This window comes from Biomphalaria glabrata, chromosome 9 (genome assembly GCF_947242115.1).
Source record: "Biomphalaria glabrata chromosome 9, xgBioGlab47.1, whole genome shotgun sequence".
NCBI classification, from domain to species: Eukaryota; Metazoa; Mollusca; class Gastropoda; family Planorbidae; genus Biomphalaria; species Biomphalaria glabrata.
The window spans coordinates 32,088,659-32,106,876 of NC_074719.1; the positions used below are offsets into that span (position 1 = coordinate 32,088,659).

The 18,218-nt window shown below is 34.0% G+C and overlaps 1 protein-coding gene across 7 annotated transcripts in view; it reads left to right on the forward strand.

Annotated features, from left to right (window-relative positions):
* LOC106057898 (serine/threonine kinase-like domain-containing protein STKLD1) overlaps nt 1-17,180 on the forward strand; it is a 17,533-nt gene extending 353 nt beyond the window's left edge. Inside the window, exons 1-21 of one of the 7 annotated variants that reach the window (XM_056040963.1) lie at nt 342-492; nt 2,480-2,676; nt 2,846-2,932; nt 3,642-3,686; nt 3,929-4,003; nt 4,409-4,513; nt 5,841-5,911; nt 6,059-6,171; nt 6,618-6,811; nt 7,488-7,561; nt 7,696-7,799; nt 8,162-8,407; nt 8,563-8,624; nt 9,533-9,599; nt 9,896-10,024; nt 10,225-10,353; nt 11,153-11,284; nt 13,933-14,085; nt 14,472-14,551; nt 15,457-15,536; nt 16,433-17,180. In XM_056040963.1, coding sequence (XP_055896938.1) covers nt 2,500-2,676; nt 2,846-2,932; nt 3,642-3,686; nt 3,929-4,003; nt 4,409-4,513; nt 5,841-5,911; nt 6,059-6,171; nt 6,618-6,811; nt 7,488-7,561; nt 7,696-7,799; nt 8,162-8,407; nt 8,563-8,624; nt 9,533-9,599; nt 9,896-10,024; nt 10,225-10,353; nt 11,153-11,284; nt 13,933-14,085; nt 14,472-14,551; nt 15,457-15,504 — 2,091 coding nt within the window. In that variant the 5' untranslated portion in view covers nt 342-492; nt 2,480-2,499 and the 3' untranslated portion in view covers nt 15,505-15,536; nt 16,433-17,180. Of the gene's footprint in view, nt 1-30; nt 209-341; nt 493-2,479; nt 2,677-2,845; nt 2,933-3,641; nt 3,687-3,928; nt 4,004-4,408; nt 4,514-5,840; nt 5,912-6,058; nt 6,172-6,617; nt 6,812-7,487; nt 7,562-7,695; nt 7,800-8,161; nt 8,408-8,562; nt 8,625-9,532; nt 9,600-9,895; nt 10,025-10,224; nt 10,354-11,152; nt 11,285-13,932; nt 14,086-14,471; nt 14,552-15,456; nt 15,537-16,432 lie in introns of those variants that run through there. The other 6 variants (XM_056040959.1, XM_056040960.1, XM_056040958.1 and 3 more) reach the window with 6 other exon arrangements.
* The last annotated feature ends 1,038 nt before the right edge of the window (nt 17,181-18,218 follow it).

An 18,218-nucleotide genomic window follows, 5' to 3' on the forward strand; every position in this document is an offset into this window, starting at 1 on the left:
AGTTAGTGCCCATTACTGGAATTTAAAATGGACTACTCTCTAATGATCTAATCAATCTAATACAGCTCTAATCCTGATCGAAAACAGATCTAGACTAGTTTTATTTATAAGCCTGTGATATCTAGATGTTTTGGTACGCAAGACTAGAAAATACTCGAGATCAAGGTAATAATATCTAGATCTACAGTGACTACAGGATAACAAAAGGGTAATGAAGACATTGAAGAGAAACTAAAAGAATAGACTATAGGTCTCTAGTCTATATAATAAGTATACATCTTGTTCTATTGCGCAGGCGCATTGGCATTAGTGCATGGAAAGCGTCTTGTTGTCAAGTATGGATGCTGCGGAAGCTACAAATAATTTTTAAAAATAAAAAAAAAAATACATCAGTCAAAAAAATCAAAAAATTAGATCTAAAACACTAATTTTATTTCTAGTGACATTAGATCATTAGATTATATAGTCTAGATCACTAGATCTACTTAATAGGTAATAGTACTAATAGGCCAATACAATTTTAGTCAGACTCAGAGAGTTATTACTATGTCTAGATCTAGTATCTTAGTATCTAGCCAATCTTGAATCTAGGCTGGTTCTAATCATAGTCAATAGCAATAATTATATGATTATGATATTCTAATTAGTAAAGATACTAAATCTGTAGTAGTAGTAGTAGTACAGTATATATAGTAGTAAGTTAAGTAAGTAGGCCTACATACTAGTACAGTTTTAGTTTAAGTTACTATTAATTATAACTATATATAGTACTATTACTAACTATAACTATAGTCTATAGTATATAAAATTTAGATCTAGTCTCTGATTCTATTAGTTATAATTAAATTTTATATAATAATAATATAATCTAGATCTAGATTTACATTTGTTAGGCTTCTAGAATATCTAGATCTAGAGGAGTAGACTAGTGACTAGATCTATAATCAAATCTCAAGTCAGACTAGACTACATTGGGGCCTACTATATTAGTATATTTATATAGATTCCACTAGAGTCTAATCTAGTCTCTTAATAATTATAATATAATTTAAAGTTATTAATAGATCTAGTTCAAATAAATTCATCTTGATAGCTCATTAAATTTATTTGCGTTGAACATCATAATAGTAGAGGTGGAAAGTAGTATGCATTCATTATTTTGTTGTTGTTTTGAGTTAAATTTGTCTTTTAGTTTATCTTTAAAAATTTCATATTCTTTTTTTTACTAGATCTAAATTTTTTTAAACTGGAATAATTAGTGAAACAAGTCAGTAAATTAACAAGCCTAAATTTTAATTTGGCATTTCTTCAAAAAATTAATCATACATTGTATTATTATCTTTATATATAATTCTCTTCATGGCTCAACAGTTTGGACACAGAGAAGTAAAGAAAAGATCACTTTTTTATTTCTACAAGTCAGACTAGAGTTACCCCACGAAAAAAAAGATGGGGGGGGGGGAGAACAAGTAGTATTCAGCTGGGCCAGACTTAACCATTGTGACCAGGAAGTCATGGAAAGATCACTCTGTTATTTATTTCTACCCCACTTAACTTTAACGATGAAAAGAGGGGGAAAGAGGGGGGGGGGAAACAAGTAATCTACTCTGTATTCACCCGTCACTAAATAGCAGGGCTGGACTCAACCGTTGTGGGGCCCAGTGCGAAGCGGATTTCGTGGGGCCAAGTTTGGGTAGGGATACGGATAATAAGTGAAAATTAAGAATTTGTAATAGAAAATAAATTGGTCTTTGCATTTTATTCATTCTTTACTACATACAGAATTACTTTTATGAGCCTTGCTTGTTGCGAAGTCATACAGTATATCAAAAAAATTCTATTTCCTACATAGCAAGAATTACCAAATGTTTCAATCTATCTACGAGAATTGTTGACCTCAAGTAATTCTTCATTAGTTTGAGGCGCGAGAAGCTTCTTTCACAAGATTCCACAATTACGGGTATTGCATAATGCCGTTTTTTTTTAATCGCGCGTAGGATTGGCATTTTCCATATTGAATGATACCCCAAAAATTTCCGGGACCTTTTCGTATATTTTGCAATTTCATGAGATTTCCAGGAGCTCCTGGTAAACCAGGCGGTCGCAGGAAATCTGTTATAAGTTATAAAATGGTTTAATTTAATAATTTACACCTAGAATTAGCGCGGGTCCTATGAAAGTGCGTGGCCCACTGCGGTAGCATAGGTTGAAGTGGCCTAAAGCCAGCCCTGCAAAATAGCAGTGTATGCTACGCTGTGGGTCGACTAATATATTATAGGGTCTTTGGCCCTGAAAATCAAATAACTTGGCCTATTTTTTTTCAGTGTAATTGTTCACATTATTAATAGGTCTAGCTACTGTCAGGGCCAGATTTAAGGCAGGGCAGGCACTTCCAATGAAGTGCAAATTTTTTTGTTACAGTAAGCTGTCTGTTCAGCTTCAAGTTAACATTTATTAATTTCTTCTTAATGAACAACAGATCTGTGAGTTAAAATAAAAATGCAGGAAATCCGAGTTTCACCAATACCTACGAAAACACCTTCCCCTTCATATCTGAAACCAACTGGTGATGATTCCAATGGAGGAAGTGATGAAGATGACAATGGCATTAAAGAGGAGGATGTTATTCCAGCAGAAAGTGAATTCAGAGCAGCATCTATTTATGAAATTTACAAAGTAAGTATTTTCACTCTCACTTCAAACACATTTAAAAATAAATAAAAAAAACACCACTATCAATGTTTTTTTTGTTTTTTTGCATTGAACATATTTCAAGTATTACTGATTTCTTTGAATGATTTTATTTATTTTAGTCACGCTAGCTATTGTTTGACTCTCTTCTCAGGTTTTACAGTGTATTTCCTTAAGTTCACCTGGAAGTGTATTTGTTGTTAGAAATCGACAAGATCGTAAAAAATATGCTTTGAAAAAGGTATTCTGGCTTTTGATTAGGTGTCCAATCCACTATCATTTTCGTTCTGTAGGAGGCTCTCTTAATAGATTGGTTGATCTAAATCATTTATTAAATTACAATAATTATGTCTTTTATAATTTACAAATATTTTTGAAAATAAATGTTATTAGGCCTACTAGATCCTGTTACAAAGTTGGCATTTTTTATGAAGTGACAATTTGCTTATCTTACTGTTGTTTTTTTTTTTTTTCTTTCTTTTTTTTTGAACAAGAATACAATTTAGACTGCATAAGTAAGGAAGATTTGTGCATTTGTCTTTGCAACTGCAACCTTTTTACAAGGACTTTTTTATATATATAAATAGTCAAATTAAATGACCTATCACATGCATTTTATTAAAAGATATCAGATTTTATTGATCCAAGTGGATAGTACATCTGTGCTCTACCACTCAACCATTAGATATCATACTATGAAAAGTATGTAATAGAATATGTCTTAGTTATCACAGTATTTGTTATATCTAAGAAAATTGGTTTCTACACATTTGAACTGACTCTTTAATATTCATCTTTATAAGTGTTATTAAATAATTGCTAGAGAATATAAGCATCCTCAATCCATATGATGCCAGTCTCACATTGACTCGGACTATGAGCTTTATATTTATCATTTTACCCCAGTTTTATCATTACTAAAATACTTATTTCTATATTGTTTCTTTAAGGTTGAATGTCAGGATGAAAGTGCTGCAGTCATAGCTTTTTTTGAAGTAAGTCTATTCAAATATGTTTTTATTATAATTAATAAACTTTGTTGTGTGTAGTATTTAATTTCCATACCAGTAATTAACACTTCACTTCATGACCCTTTTGAGAATCCATTTCAGTGTGCATTGAGATTTCAGTTGTTTATTTTTTTATTGTATAAAATGGATAGGATTTTTCTTTATGTTGTGCAATAATATTTTTAGTATTATTTAACTTGTTCTAGAAAAGTTTTGTTTCGTTGTAGGAAATGGAACTGAAAAAGTTGGATCACCCATATGTGATTAGATACAAGGACTTCTTTATCACTTATGAGCAATCTGTGAGAACTATATTTTTTTGTCCACATAATATACTTTCAAAATAGATGTTATTCATTATTCATTCTAATTAAAGTTGTTTTTATTTTCTGCCTATTGATTTTCAGTGTTTTATCAAACCTCAAACCTTTATCAACAAAAATCAGTCAATCAATATATAGAGAGCTACAACCACACCTCGTTCTTATTGATTTACATTTTCATGTCAACTTCACTGGTGACTGATTCCTTCCTTAGGGGTGGTTTCCAATCCAGTGTGTACATTGCCACTTCATTATTGTAACTGCAGATAAACTTCAATTTTTGACTACTTTTTAATGTTTTATATATTAAAATGCACTCTTGACTGTATAAAATATCTATTTGAAGCTATTTATTTAAGTAATTGATTGTGCATTCATTTTTAGGATTCTTCTGTGTACATTAACATCATAACAGATTATTTTCCTGATGGTGATTTGAAGCAATGGATTAATGAGTTTCAGGAAACAAAGCAAGTCATTCCTGAGAAGGTCAATGAAATAAACTAATTTATGTGCATTTTGATTTCATACTTCTCTTTATATCTTAATGATAAATTAATTCCTTTCCTTGTAGTAGGTCAAAAGACATGTCTTAAAACTAGTCTAAACTTCAACTGAAATGTTAAAAAACAAAATATTTGAATGCAATAAGGCTGCACTATTTTAACCATTGATGTTGGTAATGTCTTTGAAAATAGTTTGTTGATAATGTCTTTAAAATGAGTTAATTACACTTCACTTCTGGAGTTGTTTCCTAGTTCTTTGTCGCAGTATGAACATCTTTGTTGACAGATTTTAATTTGTACATTTGAGGTTTTTTGTTTATTGTTTGCACTAATATATTCTTTTTTTCTTTTTCAAGTATTTTTTTTACTTGATTTATACAATAATAAAATTATTTCTTTTCATTCTCATTAGTACTTTACATCTCTTTTTTTTGTAATTACTGGTTTTGACTGGTTATATCAGCATAAAAAATATTACAATTTAAACACATTATTTAAGAATTGGGAATCTTATGATTCCACAGTTTTTGTTCAGTCACACAACCAAATTAGTGGAGCAGGAAGGTCAACAATAAATCAAAGGGAATAAGGATTACCCTGGAGTCATTCAAATTATTATCCAAAATAATAGTAATCATGATGGGAGTCTTGACTCATTTGACAATTTGAATTACTATTCCCTTTGAATAAATAGTTAGTAATCTTAGCTTTCTTTGACTCAACATCATCTTTATTGTAGATATAGCTCAGCTCTTCAAGGGTCTATAACTGCAGCCATATAGATTAGACCAGATTCTGACATATTTAATTAGAGCAACAAAGAAGCTTGCTGTGGCATTCATACTTTACAAGCTCGATTACTGCAATGCTGTGCTACTTGGTGTAACTGTGGACAAAACTGTCAGGCTGCATACAATTCAAAATGATGCTGTACGGATAGTTTGCTTGATTCTGTAATTGCTTTCAGGAGTATTTTGTGCGTGCAAAACTTGAGTGGCAAAGTGGCAACACTTTTTCAGCAGTACATCTGATATGATGAAATGCTTTTGCACTTTAAAGAACAGATTACTCCATTTATCTCTTCTTCTGGCTATGCCTTTTTTCTTTCAATTTCTTAAATCTGAAGCAGACACAGACTAAATGTTTGGAGCTCAGACAAAATCTTTATGTCTGTTGTGTAAAGCAGTCAATACAATGTTTTTTACAGCATCATGTAAATTAATTTATTATCATAACTATTAATAATTTAGTAGCCTATAGTCATTTTAATAGGATTTTTTTGTTAACTATATTTTTGCTCTAATAAACAGGCTATTAAAAAAGTTCTGGGTGAGACAATTGAAGGCTTAGTTTATTTAAAAGAAAAAGGACTCATTCACAGGTATGATATTTCTTTAAGTTAAATGGTGATGGGAGTTTCAATTAATTGTTCATGTTTTAAAATTAAAGTATTTAGTATCTGATGTTACTTCAATGTAAAAGTTTAGTATGCTGAGGCTTAAATATGATGATATTTGTAAATTACAAGGAACATCAAACCAAGTAATATATTCAGGAAGAAATCAGGTACAGTGGTTTTAGGAGATCTTGGTGTATCAACCATTATGAGTGACAAGAGAACAAACACCAGACAAACATTCAGTAAGATATACCATAAGTTTTACATAAGTTTAACATGTCTATTTTAATTAAATTTAAAAAAAATAATTTTCTTTTATAAAAGTGGACATCGTTTGTTTTTCTTTATTTCTTTAATAATTACACGCATGTTTTTTTAAAATCAAGTCAAGAGCATTTTGTTTATTTAAGTGATTAGAATGCTTTATGACTCGTGTTTTTACAAACATTTATATAAAGTTAAAAGACCTAATTTTTTCATGGAATTTGTTTTAATCAAAAATAATTTCCCATTTGTTTTTATGCTTGCAGTGCTTTTTTTAAAATATACTTTATTTAACTTTCTTCAATGAACAACTAGTGAAAACACTAGGTTGCATTAAACTATAGAAAATCACAACTTTGAAATTTAAAGGAATGTTCCTCTTTCAGACCATTCATTCTATTTATCTTTTATATTCCACCTCCAGAGGGTTCTGTCTTCATGGCTCCAGAAATCTCCATGCAGTCACACGATGAGAAGAGTGACTTGTATTCGCTAGGTGGGGTCATGCTGAACATGGTGACTGCTCATATCTATGGAGAGGAGGAGTTCTATAAGAAGCTTGGGGACATTAAAGAGTCTCCAGAGACCCTCAATGAATTATTGGAGGAAGTCTCTCATGTAATATGAATTTAAAATTATACATGGTCTTTTCAAAATATTTTGTTTTTAAGGTGACTTACAAAAAAAAAAGATTATTAGTTTTTGATGTGTGCTGTGTGCAACATTGGTAAACTGACATAGAAAATGATCAATTACCACTTATACTAGTGACTTGATAATACAAGTAGATGAAATAATACATAAGCCTCATTCCAAAAGGTAACTGAGAAAATAGACCTTTTAATGGCCAAAAATTAACAATTAACATCCTTTAGTGCTACAGTGGTTAATAGGCATGCATGGATTGTAGGATCTTGTTTGTTATATTTAGGACATTCCTTCAAAACTGAAGATTTTCACATCCTACAGGAGATGGCAGTGAGCAGAGATTGAACCTTGGATGATAGTCCAGAGCACATACCACACTACCAAGTAGCCATTCATCTCCTAAGGATAGTAAAAAAAAAAACAAGGTTACAAAGACAGTTTGTGTGGAAACAAAAATTGGCCCCAAAGTGGTCCACCCAGGCAGGTAAAAAACGCAGGTTTCAATATTTTCAGAAAGAATATTAGAATGAAATTCTATCATTTTTTTTAAAAGTACTATTATAAACAATATAAATTTGAATACAATTTTAATTTTTCTAAATACACTGATATTAAAAATGAAATGATGTTCATGTTTTCTTCATAGACCTATTCCAAATCATTGGTAAACATAGTTCAAATTCTATTACGCCACAAACACAATACAAGACCAACAATTCTGTAAGTGGTACTCTATTGACATTTGATTAATATCTATTAAAGCCTTTCTATTGTGTGCTTTATGTGCATACTATTGCTGGCAGTGTGGAATGAGCAAGAGAGATATAACTGTTAATCTGTTTCACATATTACAGAGAGCTAATTAAATCTGGATTTATCCAAGAATGTATGGCCAGTGTTGACAGTACACAGTTGGACAAAAGATCAAGACAGAAACAGACTAAAGCTACAAAAATATGTAAGTTATTAATGATCTAGCACATAGGATTTAATGCAGAAATATTTTTTCTGTTCTGAAAGAGTGACACGTAATTTTATCTTCGAAGAGAGTAAAGAAAAGTCTTGCCTTAATTGAAACTGTTTAAACTGTTTTGTAGGTTTTGGTTAAATAGTGCTTTGTTTTCTTTAAAATGTTTTAAGTTATGTTTTTCTAACTCAAATATTATCTTGTTGAATCAACAACATAGTAGTTACAGCTATTCATTACATTATTATCATGCTGACTCATTATTAATAGAGCTGTACATAAAACAAGCTTTGATTTAATTTGATATGGTTATATAAATTTTATATTTCTAAGCATATGTTTCCCCCCTCCAGACTCTCTGACTGAAACCACTGATGCTCTCAAAGTTCTGGAATACATTGCAGACACTATTGATCATGAGTCTTGCGTTGCAGAAGGGTTGTCAGCCCTTGCAGATATTGTGAGAGATAATGAGAATGCATACAAGCTAATTGATCAGAAGGCCAGGAATCTTATCTCCCTTGCTATGTGGGACAACATCTTCAATAAAGATGTACAGATCTCTGGATGCTATGTACTGAGTAACTTGGTCACTTTTGGTAGGGAAAATGACCATTTTTAAAAATATTTTTATTTATTGTCATTGCCAGTTTTTCTTTATTGAATGTGTTGTTTTTTTCTATAATAAACAAAAGTCTTATCTGAAAAACAACTTTTCAGATTTTGTCAGTTTTTTTTTGTATTTCATCAACAGCCAAGCCAGATGATATACTGTTCAGTCCAAATGTGGTGACCATCATCCATAAGATAATGACTGTAAGTAAGTCTTTATTATGGTAGTAAAAAAAATTTATTTGTGTCAAAACCCTTTTGTCCAGGGCCTGTCCTACAGATTACGGGGCCCTATGCGAAAAGGATTGTGCAGGGCCTTTTCTGGGTTAAGGATAATAAGTGAAAATTAAGATTTTGTATTAGAAAATAAATTCATCTATGCATTTTATTCATACTTTACTAAGTACAAAATCACTGTCAAATTATCTTTATGAGCCATCTACAGTAGATAATATTTTACCAACAAAAAGCCAATAAATATTCAGATCTGCCTTTTACATTTACTATCGACTGGCAAAATATCACTTTTTTTTTTTTAAAGAGTTTTAAGATAGATTTAGATCTATATGTGTATGCCAGTGACTAATAAAGTAAATTAAGTATTTGAACTTCTTGTTTTGGTTAAAATGCACCTTTTCATTACATTTTTATTAAACGAAAGCTGAAAAAGCCGTTTTTTTGTTTTTAATCGTGAGTAGGATTGGCGTTTTCCATATTGAAGGACCCCCCGAAATGACAATGTCGTCTATTTTTATGGAGATTTGCATAAGTTTTCAGAAGATTTTAATAATTCCAGGAGATTTTCATGACTTTTTTGTATATTTTGCAATTTCAGGAGAATTCCAGGAACCCTATTAATAATAAGTTAAAATGGTTTATTTTAATAATTTACACCTAGAATTTGCGCGGGGCCTATGAAAGTGCGGGGCCCACTGCGGCCGCAAAGGTTGCGGTGGCCTAAGACCGGCCCTGCTCTTGTCCTTTGTATTAAAATTTGTAATAAACTTAACACTGTAAACAAGTTTTACTGAATCATTTAAATAGCTTATTGAGAGGAAAATCTTATCTGTATTGTGTTAATGAAAAACAAAAACTATTTGATGTTATTTCAGGCTCATGAATATGAACCAGAGGTCCAGCTTGCTGCTGCTAACTTGATCCTGGCCTTGTCAGCTGATGGTATAAATGAATGCTTATTAAATTTGAAATGTGTAAACTTTACTTTTAATAGTTTAAATTTGTTATTTCTCACCTGTCATTATAGAGAAATTAAAATTATATTTATTTTTAATACTGAAATACTTGACTTGTAGTATTTAATTTAATTTGAGTAGACCAAGTAGTAGAAAACAATCTGTTAAAATTCATGTAGTTGATTTAAATTTAGTGACTTGTAATTTTAAGAAAGTGTGAGACAATTTCATGTATTGGATTTAAATTGAGTATTATACATTTTTTTAAATCTCCCTCTTCAGAGAAAGCTGGTCATTTGATTGTTCAACTTGGTGGTATTCATGACATACTAACAGCTATGCGTCATTCTAGATACCATGCTTCTCTCAATGCTATATGTTGCATGGCTCTGTGGAGCTTGGCTGCAGATTGTAAGATATATATATATATTTATATATTGTGAAAGTTTTTAAGACTACTATTTAATTTTGTGGTTTGAACAAAAGAAATGGCCAATTAAAATTACAGTTCAATAAAGTGGTAAGGTGTACCTCAATTTTACCTCTAGTAATTGAAAAAAAAAACATGTTACTTTAACATTATTTGATATTTTCAATATTTTTCTTTACAGCTGAAAATTTAAAAGTAGCTTGCAAAGAGAATGCAGTCAGAGATGTTTGTATGGCCCTCAATACTCACAAAGTCTCTCCCAATGTCAGTGAATCTGCAGCAGCAGCCTTGATATCTTTATTATTGGATGGTAAGTGGCCTTCAACTTGGGTGTTAATGAGAAAATAAATAAATATGTCAGAGGTGTAGCCAGGGGGGAGAGGGGATGGGATACAATTTCCTCTTATTTTTTCTTGGCATATATATATATATGCTCATTACAAACTGTTCAGCAGTTTTTTCCCTGAGCTTATACTATAGTTTCTTTCAGGAGTTCTGGATCCCCTGGCATCAAGAATTTTTTTCCCTGTACTCTGAGATTTTCTGAAGTGTATATAGCGCAATATCTTGCTTCCGGCTATTCTATTCTTCTAACAAAAAATAATTTGCTATTAACTGAATTTCATTAGAGCCCAGCGACTTGTAGGAATAAAATTGTGAGTGGATGACAAAGTAAAGAAAAAAAAAAAAGAAAGAAGCATAGATTTGTACGAATGTATCAGTCATGTATTTCTGTCATGTTGCAAGATCTAAGGCAGTACTTCAGGACAACTTGCCACAGAAAGTGAAGATTAGTAGTTGGTATCAAGACTTGAGACCAGTAAAATTTACCATGACACATGAAGTTATGAAGATACATAATTACTGTTCATCCCCCCCCCCCCCCCTAGTGGGTCGAAAGAATCTGTGTGTAATATCACTTAAATCTGTGTGTAATATCACTTAAATCTGTGTGTAATATCACTTAAATCTGTGTGTAATATCACTTAAATCTGTGTGTAATATCACTTAAATCTGTGTGTAATATCACTTAAATCTGTGTGTAATATCACTATCCCATTCACATCAAACCAAATTCACCATAAGAGCAAAATGTGCTTGTATTTCAGACAGTTGTTATGACCCTTTCAATGAGTTAGATTGTGTTGGGAATCTAATCTATGCTATTCATCTCCACACAAAAAATGCTAAAGTTGTCAAGAATTGCTGCAAAGTCCTGGCCACTGTGGTACAAGCAAATGGTAATGCACTTCATGTATATGTATCATTAAATTTTGCTTCATTCTCAAATGTGAATTGATAATTTAAAAAAAAAAAAGGTATATTTCTATTCTGTGGCATTTTATGTCTCGAGAGACGATCTTTTCCCTTTGCAACTTCTTGTGTGACTAAAGAGGCCAATCCTTGATACACAGCTGCGATCGCAGGTTGGGCATATATAATCACCAGGCGCCGTTGCATTTTCACCCTTCTTTCTGCTTCTGTTGTGTATGACATCTGCAATCCATGACCCTTCCTTTATGCTCCTCTCTCTCCATGTGGATCTATCCAGTGCCACCTCTTCCCAGTTGCCAGTGTCGATTTTGAAGAGCTTTATGTCGCGTTTGTATACATCTGTATAATGTAAAAGTGGACGACCAGCGGCTCTCCTGCCTTCTATTAGATTGCCATACAGGATGTCCTGTGGAAGTCGACCTACTGGCATTCTACAAACGTGGCCAAGCCAGCCAAGGTGTCTGGTGATGATAACAGAGCGGATGTCCTGGCACCCTGCTCTCTGTAGCACTTCCTCATTGGTTATCTTATCTTGCCACCTTATTTTAAAGATCCGCCTTAGGCATCGGAGGTGGAAGACATTCAGCTTTTTTTCCTGCCATGAGTAGGTTGACCATGTTTCACTTCCGTACAGCAAGGTGCTCAACACACAGGTCCTGTAGACTAGGGCTTTAGTACTGCTAGTCAGCAATATGTTGTCCCAGACTCTTTTCTGCAACCATGACACGGTGGCCATTGCCTTGGCTATCCTGTTGTTTATGTCTTTATCCAATAGAGTGTTGTTGGATATGATGGAGCCACGGTAACAAAAGTGATCAACAATTTCTAGTGGTTGGCCATTAATGCTTACTTGAGGTGCAGTGTTTGTGTTTTGGACAAGTATCTTAGTCTTGCTTTGACTGATGTTTAAGCCGAACTTCTGGCAAGCAGCAGATAGTTTGTCAACCAGGGACTGTAGCTGAATATCAGAATCAGCCACAATTGCTGCATCATCAGCATACAGGAGTTCCCTGATGAGTAGCTTTCTAACCTTGGTTTTTGCTTGCAGCCTTGATACATTAAATAGTTTTCCAGAGCATCTTGTATGGAGAAACACACCTTCGTTTATGTCGTTGTACGCATAATGCAGTAGACAGGAAAAGAATATGCCAAACAGAGTAGGTGTGAGCACACATCCCTGCTTGACACCACTGCAAACCTCAAAAGGTGCTGATTGGGCTCCATTGAATTTGACTACATTTAGTTTCCTCGTGGAAGCACTCAATGAACTTCAGTAGTTTGGGAGGGCAACCTATTTTCCTCAGGAGTTTGAAAAGGCCACTTCTGCTGACCATGTCAAAAGCTTTAGTCAGATCAACAAAAACGATGTAAAGGGGTCTGTCTCTCTCTCTGAATTTCTCCTGCAGTAGTCGTAGAGAAGATATCATGTCTATAGTGGATCTACCACTCCTGAATCCACACTGAGACTCTGGGTAGACTCTAGAAGCTATCACTTGCAGCCTGGATAGTGCCACTCTAGCAAAGATTTTGCCCACTATACTGAGGAGAGAGATACCCCTGTAATTGTTGCAGTCACTCCGATCCCCTTTGTTCTTGTATATTGTGACTATAGTTGCGTCACGCATGTCCTGTGGGACATGACCTGTTTCCCAACAGCGGCAGAGGAGAATATAGAGTTCAGGGAGCAGGAGTGATTCGTTGACTTTCATTACTTCCACTGGGATACCATCACTCCCTGGAGATTTTCTATTTTTTATGCAGCTAATTGCTTTTTTAAGGTCACTAAGGCTCAGAAGCTCATCTAAGCAATCCAATACTGGAAGATCTGGTAGAGAAGCCAAGGCGACATCGTCTACTGTATTCTGTGTGGCATAGATTTCGAGGTAGTGTTCTGTCCATCTTTCTAGCTGCTTGGTTTGATCTGTATTTTTTTCTCCTGATTTGGATAGAAGGGGGGCAGGCTTAGACACTGTTGGACCCAGAGCCGCTTTAATGCCATCAAACAGAGCTTTGCTATTTCCTGAGTAGAGACTGTCTTGGATTCTGTTGCAGGTATCCCTCCAAAAGTTGTTAGCACATTGTCTAGCCATTTGTTTTGCCTCTTTATTAGCACTTTTGAAGGCCTCCAAAGATTTTGGACTAGGCTTTGTCTTGTGAGCAAGGTGTGCAGATCGCTTTTTCTCAATGCAAGGTTCCATATGTGCTAGATTCGCCTCAAACCAGTCTACATTTTTGTGTTTTTGAGGCCCAAAGGCGGTGATTGCCGAAATGTAGATTACATCTCTTAATTTCTCCCATCTGATAGAGATGTCTTCTTCATCTATATTATATTATTAAAATGGTGTCCAATGTTAACAGTACCATATTAAGTCATTACATGTTTCTAAAAATCTCTTTGTTTTCGTTATGAAAACAAAAAAAAACTTAGATGTGCTTTTATACTTAATTTATTAAAAACCTGTCTGTGCTAATGTACTTTATTTAATAAAAATCTGTAATTGCTTGTGTGATTAAATTTTTATTTTTTTATTTTTACATTTTGGTGCTGTTCAAAGTGAATTTTGTTTGAATATATGTAGATATTTACAGTCATTTAAACTTATTTTCATTCCAGAAGAGTGTGCTTATCGTTTTCTAACCAGTGCTCAACCTGAAGATGAGGATCCAACAGGTATAGCCACAATATTTGCTGCTTATGAGCTACACAAAGACAATGCTATGGTTGTGGAAGGAATAGTACGTCTGCTAGTGGAGCTAGCCAGTTATGGTAATTTCTTCATTGATTAAATAAGAAATTCTATTGAAGAAGTTGAAATAGTGATTTATTTCATTCTATTTGAAAAGAAGTTGTTTTAAGTAAGTAATGGCTTTGAAGTACTGGTATATATATTGTTTTTTTGTTCAATTTTTTGGGTAGGGGGGGGGGGGAAGGCTGGGCTTTCCTCAAAGAAACAGCTCTATATGGAGTTTGTTTTTTTCAGGACTGTTAATTCTTGTAGGCTGTAAGAATATAATACCTTTGCTAGGTCTCATCTAATAACATACCATATCATCATTAACAAAATTTACTATTGAGTTTGATGGATGAATGTCTTTGACATCTAATTTATTTAGATTGAATTTAATTTGCATTTTATACCATTTTTTGTTCAGATGAAATTTGTCTTGATTTAAATGCTGCAAAAGTTTCACACCAACTTTATGAAGTTAAAAGAAAATTTATTAAGAACAAGGTACAGGGTTAGTTTGTTACTAGATGTGGGCTAGTTACAGTTTTCTCCCTTTGCTTATTGATCTCTGCCAATACTAGGCTTATACCTATACTGCTTTTTTTAAAACTCTTTCTCTTTAGCTAAAGTGCATCAATAGAGAAACTAACATTCTTGCTGTTTTGTAATTAACTCACTTTGATTCTTTCAATGCAATCATTTATTTCTCATTTAAAACTGCTTTTATGAAATGCATTTTTCATCATTAAAACTTGCTGTACATTTGCAATGGATGAAACATTTCACTATTGAGGACAGGTATAGTAGTTATTACAGTCTTACTGTCTAGTGGTTGTAGTTGACAGCATCCAATGGTATTAGTCTTACTGGCTTATAGTTGACAGCATCCAATGGTATTAGTCTTACTGGCTTGTAGTTGACAGCATCCAATGGTATTAGTCGTACTGGCTTGTAGTTGACAGCATCCAATGGTATTGGTCTTAAATTTAGTTTACAGCATCCAATGGTAGGCCTATTAGTCTTACTGGCTTGTAGTTGATGGCATCTAATGTTCAATCGTTTTCAAACTGGAGGCCATGTAAGTTTATGACATGGGTGTAAAAGGAAGCACCAGGTTATGGCTACAGCCCTTGGGCTGTAGTTAGGACATCATGGCCTAATGCACATCAAATACCTTGGTTAGATGGAACTATATACTGTGTTCATCTCTTCAGGAGATTCCCTTTCTATTTCTATGGAATCCTTTTTTTTTTTTACTGAATGACTTGATGTTTTCTATGCCTTTCCATTAGTCATTTGGGTGTCCAATAGGGTTTTGTTTTAATTGATCCTTTAAAAAAAAATAATGTGTCCTATCTATTTGAGGTAGTAGAAAGGTTTAATTTGTTTTCCCCACCAAATCATATCAGATGAAATCAATAAAGAACTGCAATATGCCAACATTGGCCAGATGTTGAGTGAAATTCTCAAAAGATACAAGGAAAATAAGGTAATATTTCTGTGCTGCAACATTTAGTTCTAGATTTGATCTCAAGTTCAGTTGCTCTCACACTTTCATTGTGTGTTTCTTTTTCTACTTATAATTTTGTTTTGAACAAAAAAATAATAATATTGGAAGGAAGAAAGTTTGTTTCATTTTTAAAAATTATATTAACTAGCGTTGGTTACCAGATGTCTGGCAACATGTCTTCCTTTTTGATGTTGTGTGTTTAGTGTGCCAGGCATTAGACTTAAGTAGGAAAACATCAAGCTTTCACTCAGTTGTTTAAACCGAGACCAATTGTCATAGAAGGCCTGAACACTGACTTGCAACATCGCAACCTGTGGGCAGTAGAGACCAAAAGCTAGGTCTGTACGACTTGGCAATGAGCTGTAGAGCTAGGGACTAAAGTATATTATAGACCAATGTTTTGGGAATACAGGGTTCTGGTCTGTCAATGAGGATTGGCATGAATCATCAAGCTGCCTAGCAACTCTCAATCACAAATGTTGAAGAAGAAAAATGTTTCAATAACTGGGACAAAAGAAAGTCTGAAGAGCCTGTGAAAAACTTTTGTATCCATGTGTAGAATGGGGCATTGGGCATCTATTTCTTTTTTTTTTTTTGGCATGGTTTAGGCTAAACTTTGACCCATGATACCTTCACTGCACATCTCTTGTTTATTCCTCTCCCAGACCAGTCAAGTTTCATTTTCTCTTCACATGTATTAAATATATAGCTGCAGGGTTTCAATGCAGTGCTCAAACAGAATTTGAAGATGATGGTGATTAAAAAATAAAATAAGCTTTCATGTTTCTTATGTAGCATTGTTGACCATTTAATTTGTTGAAGTTTTCATTGTATTTGATGGAGTTTCTTAACATGAAACATTGATTCTCTTTTAGGACATTATGGGCCCATGTGAGGAAGCACTAGCCAAACTTGGGGCTGCCCCCAAGACAAAAGACCAGAAATCATAGGCCCCAGCTCTTCAGATTGCACCTCCCAGCCGGCTGTACCGGTTTGAGGGTGAGGTGCCAGAGAGCTGTGAAGCGATGCTGCGGAAGTGGAAGGTTTGCAATGAGACAACATCCAAGACAGACATCAAGATAGAGGCTCGAGGGGACACCAAGTTAAAGGGGAAAATGAGCTTGACCTTGGATATGAATAAGAAGGTCAAGAAGAAAAGTAGTGGAAAAATTACTGTTACCGGGTCACCTTGAGTATAGGTTGAACAAACTGTTTGCTTTACATTCTCCCACACTAATGTTAATAACAAACATTTCATACAAACACTGTCAAGATGAATGACTAGCAGTAGTTTGTATTTTGAAACAACTTTGATACATTCTTTTTTTTTGTGTTTGGTACTTTATTTTGGATATGTTTATACAATGGTTTCTACTTACACACATTTTCAAAGATTTATTCACAAGTTGCTTACTTTTTTTATTTGAATTGGAATGCATAAAATAATGCTATATAGTATATATCTATGAAAATGATAGAGCAAAAAAACAATTGAAACCTTAACCTCTATGATAAACAGTTTCTGACATGATTACACTAAGTTTAGCTGAATGCTCATTTTTTCTACAACATGTCTGAATGGAAATTGTTTTTATTCTAATAAAAAATTCACAAAATTAAAAAGGTTTGATTTCAATTAATTTATTGTGATGTCACATGACTTTTTATCACACCTCCAAAACTAGATCTCTACAGAAATCAGTAGAAGACTTGTTCTATACTGATATATACAATCTTCATTTATTTAGCTAAGCCTTCTTAAAATGTATAGAAACTGCTAATCTACCCTCTGTCATGTCACTCGCATGCCAGATGGATGAATCCCTAAAGACATCCTATATGCTGAGCTTGCAGAAGGAGTCAGACCCAAGGGTCTGCCAAGACTAACATACAGAGATGTATGCAAACGAGATATGAGAGTCATTGGCATCGACCAAAGACCGGACAGCATGGAGACAGACTGTAGGTGATGGTATGAACTTTGCAGAATGCAAAAGAAACGAAGCCGCATCAGCCAAGAGAAAGAAAAAGAAAGCTGCCCTGCTAGCTAGCCCTAACACAGATGCATATACATGCACGAACTGTGGCAGACTCTGCTGCTCCAGAATTGGCTTGATCAGTCACACCAGATTCTGCCCCATCTCAAGACGTAAGTAACCAAAGTCAGTGACTCATCTGGGCACATCCATTGTCTTCCGAGACAGAAGAAGCCATATATAGACCCTACAATGTAATTCTTAAGTTGTATGACTCACTTATTGGCTAGAGCTCATGGAGGAGGAAATGAGAGCCTGGTCATTGGCTAATGATCACAACATGCTGTTGGGTTCATAAGAGCGGCAATAATACACTTTGGTGTCAGCAGCATCACAGGTTTTGCCAGAGTGTAGCACTGTGTCCTGCATGCTGCCTAAGGGTCACCTGCTCCTGATTTTTTTAGTCAGCATGGACTCCCATAACCTTTTCCTGATTGGGTTTTGCCGCAAGATAGGAGATTCTTCTATAAGGATAGTCAACCAAGGTTAATGAGACCCTAGTGCATGAAGGTTGCTCCTTCTTCTGTTAACATTAAACAGTTCTAAGCTTACTGTGATACTAATCCTAATAGTTTTCTCTAATCACCACTTATAAAGAATACAATACTGTTGTTGTTGTAACAAA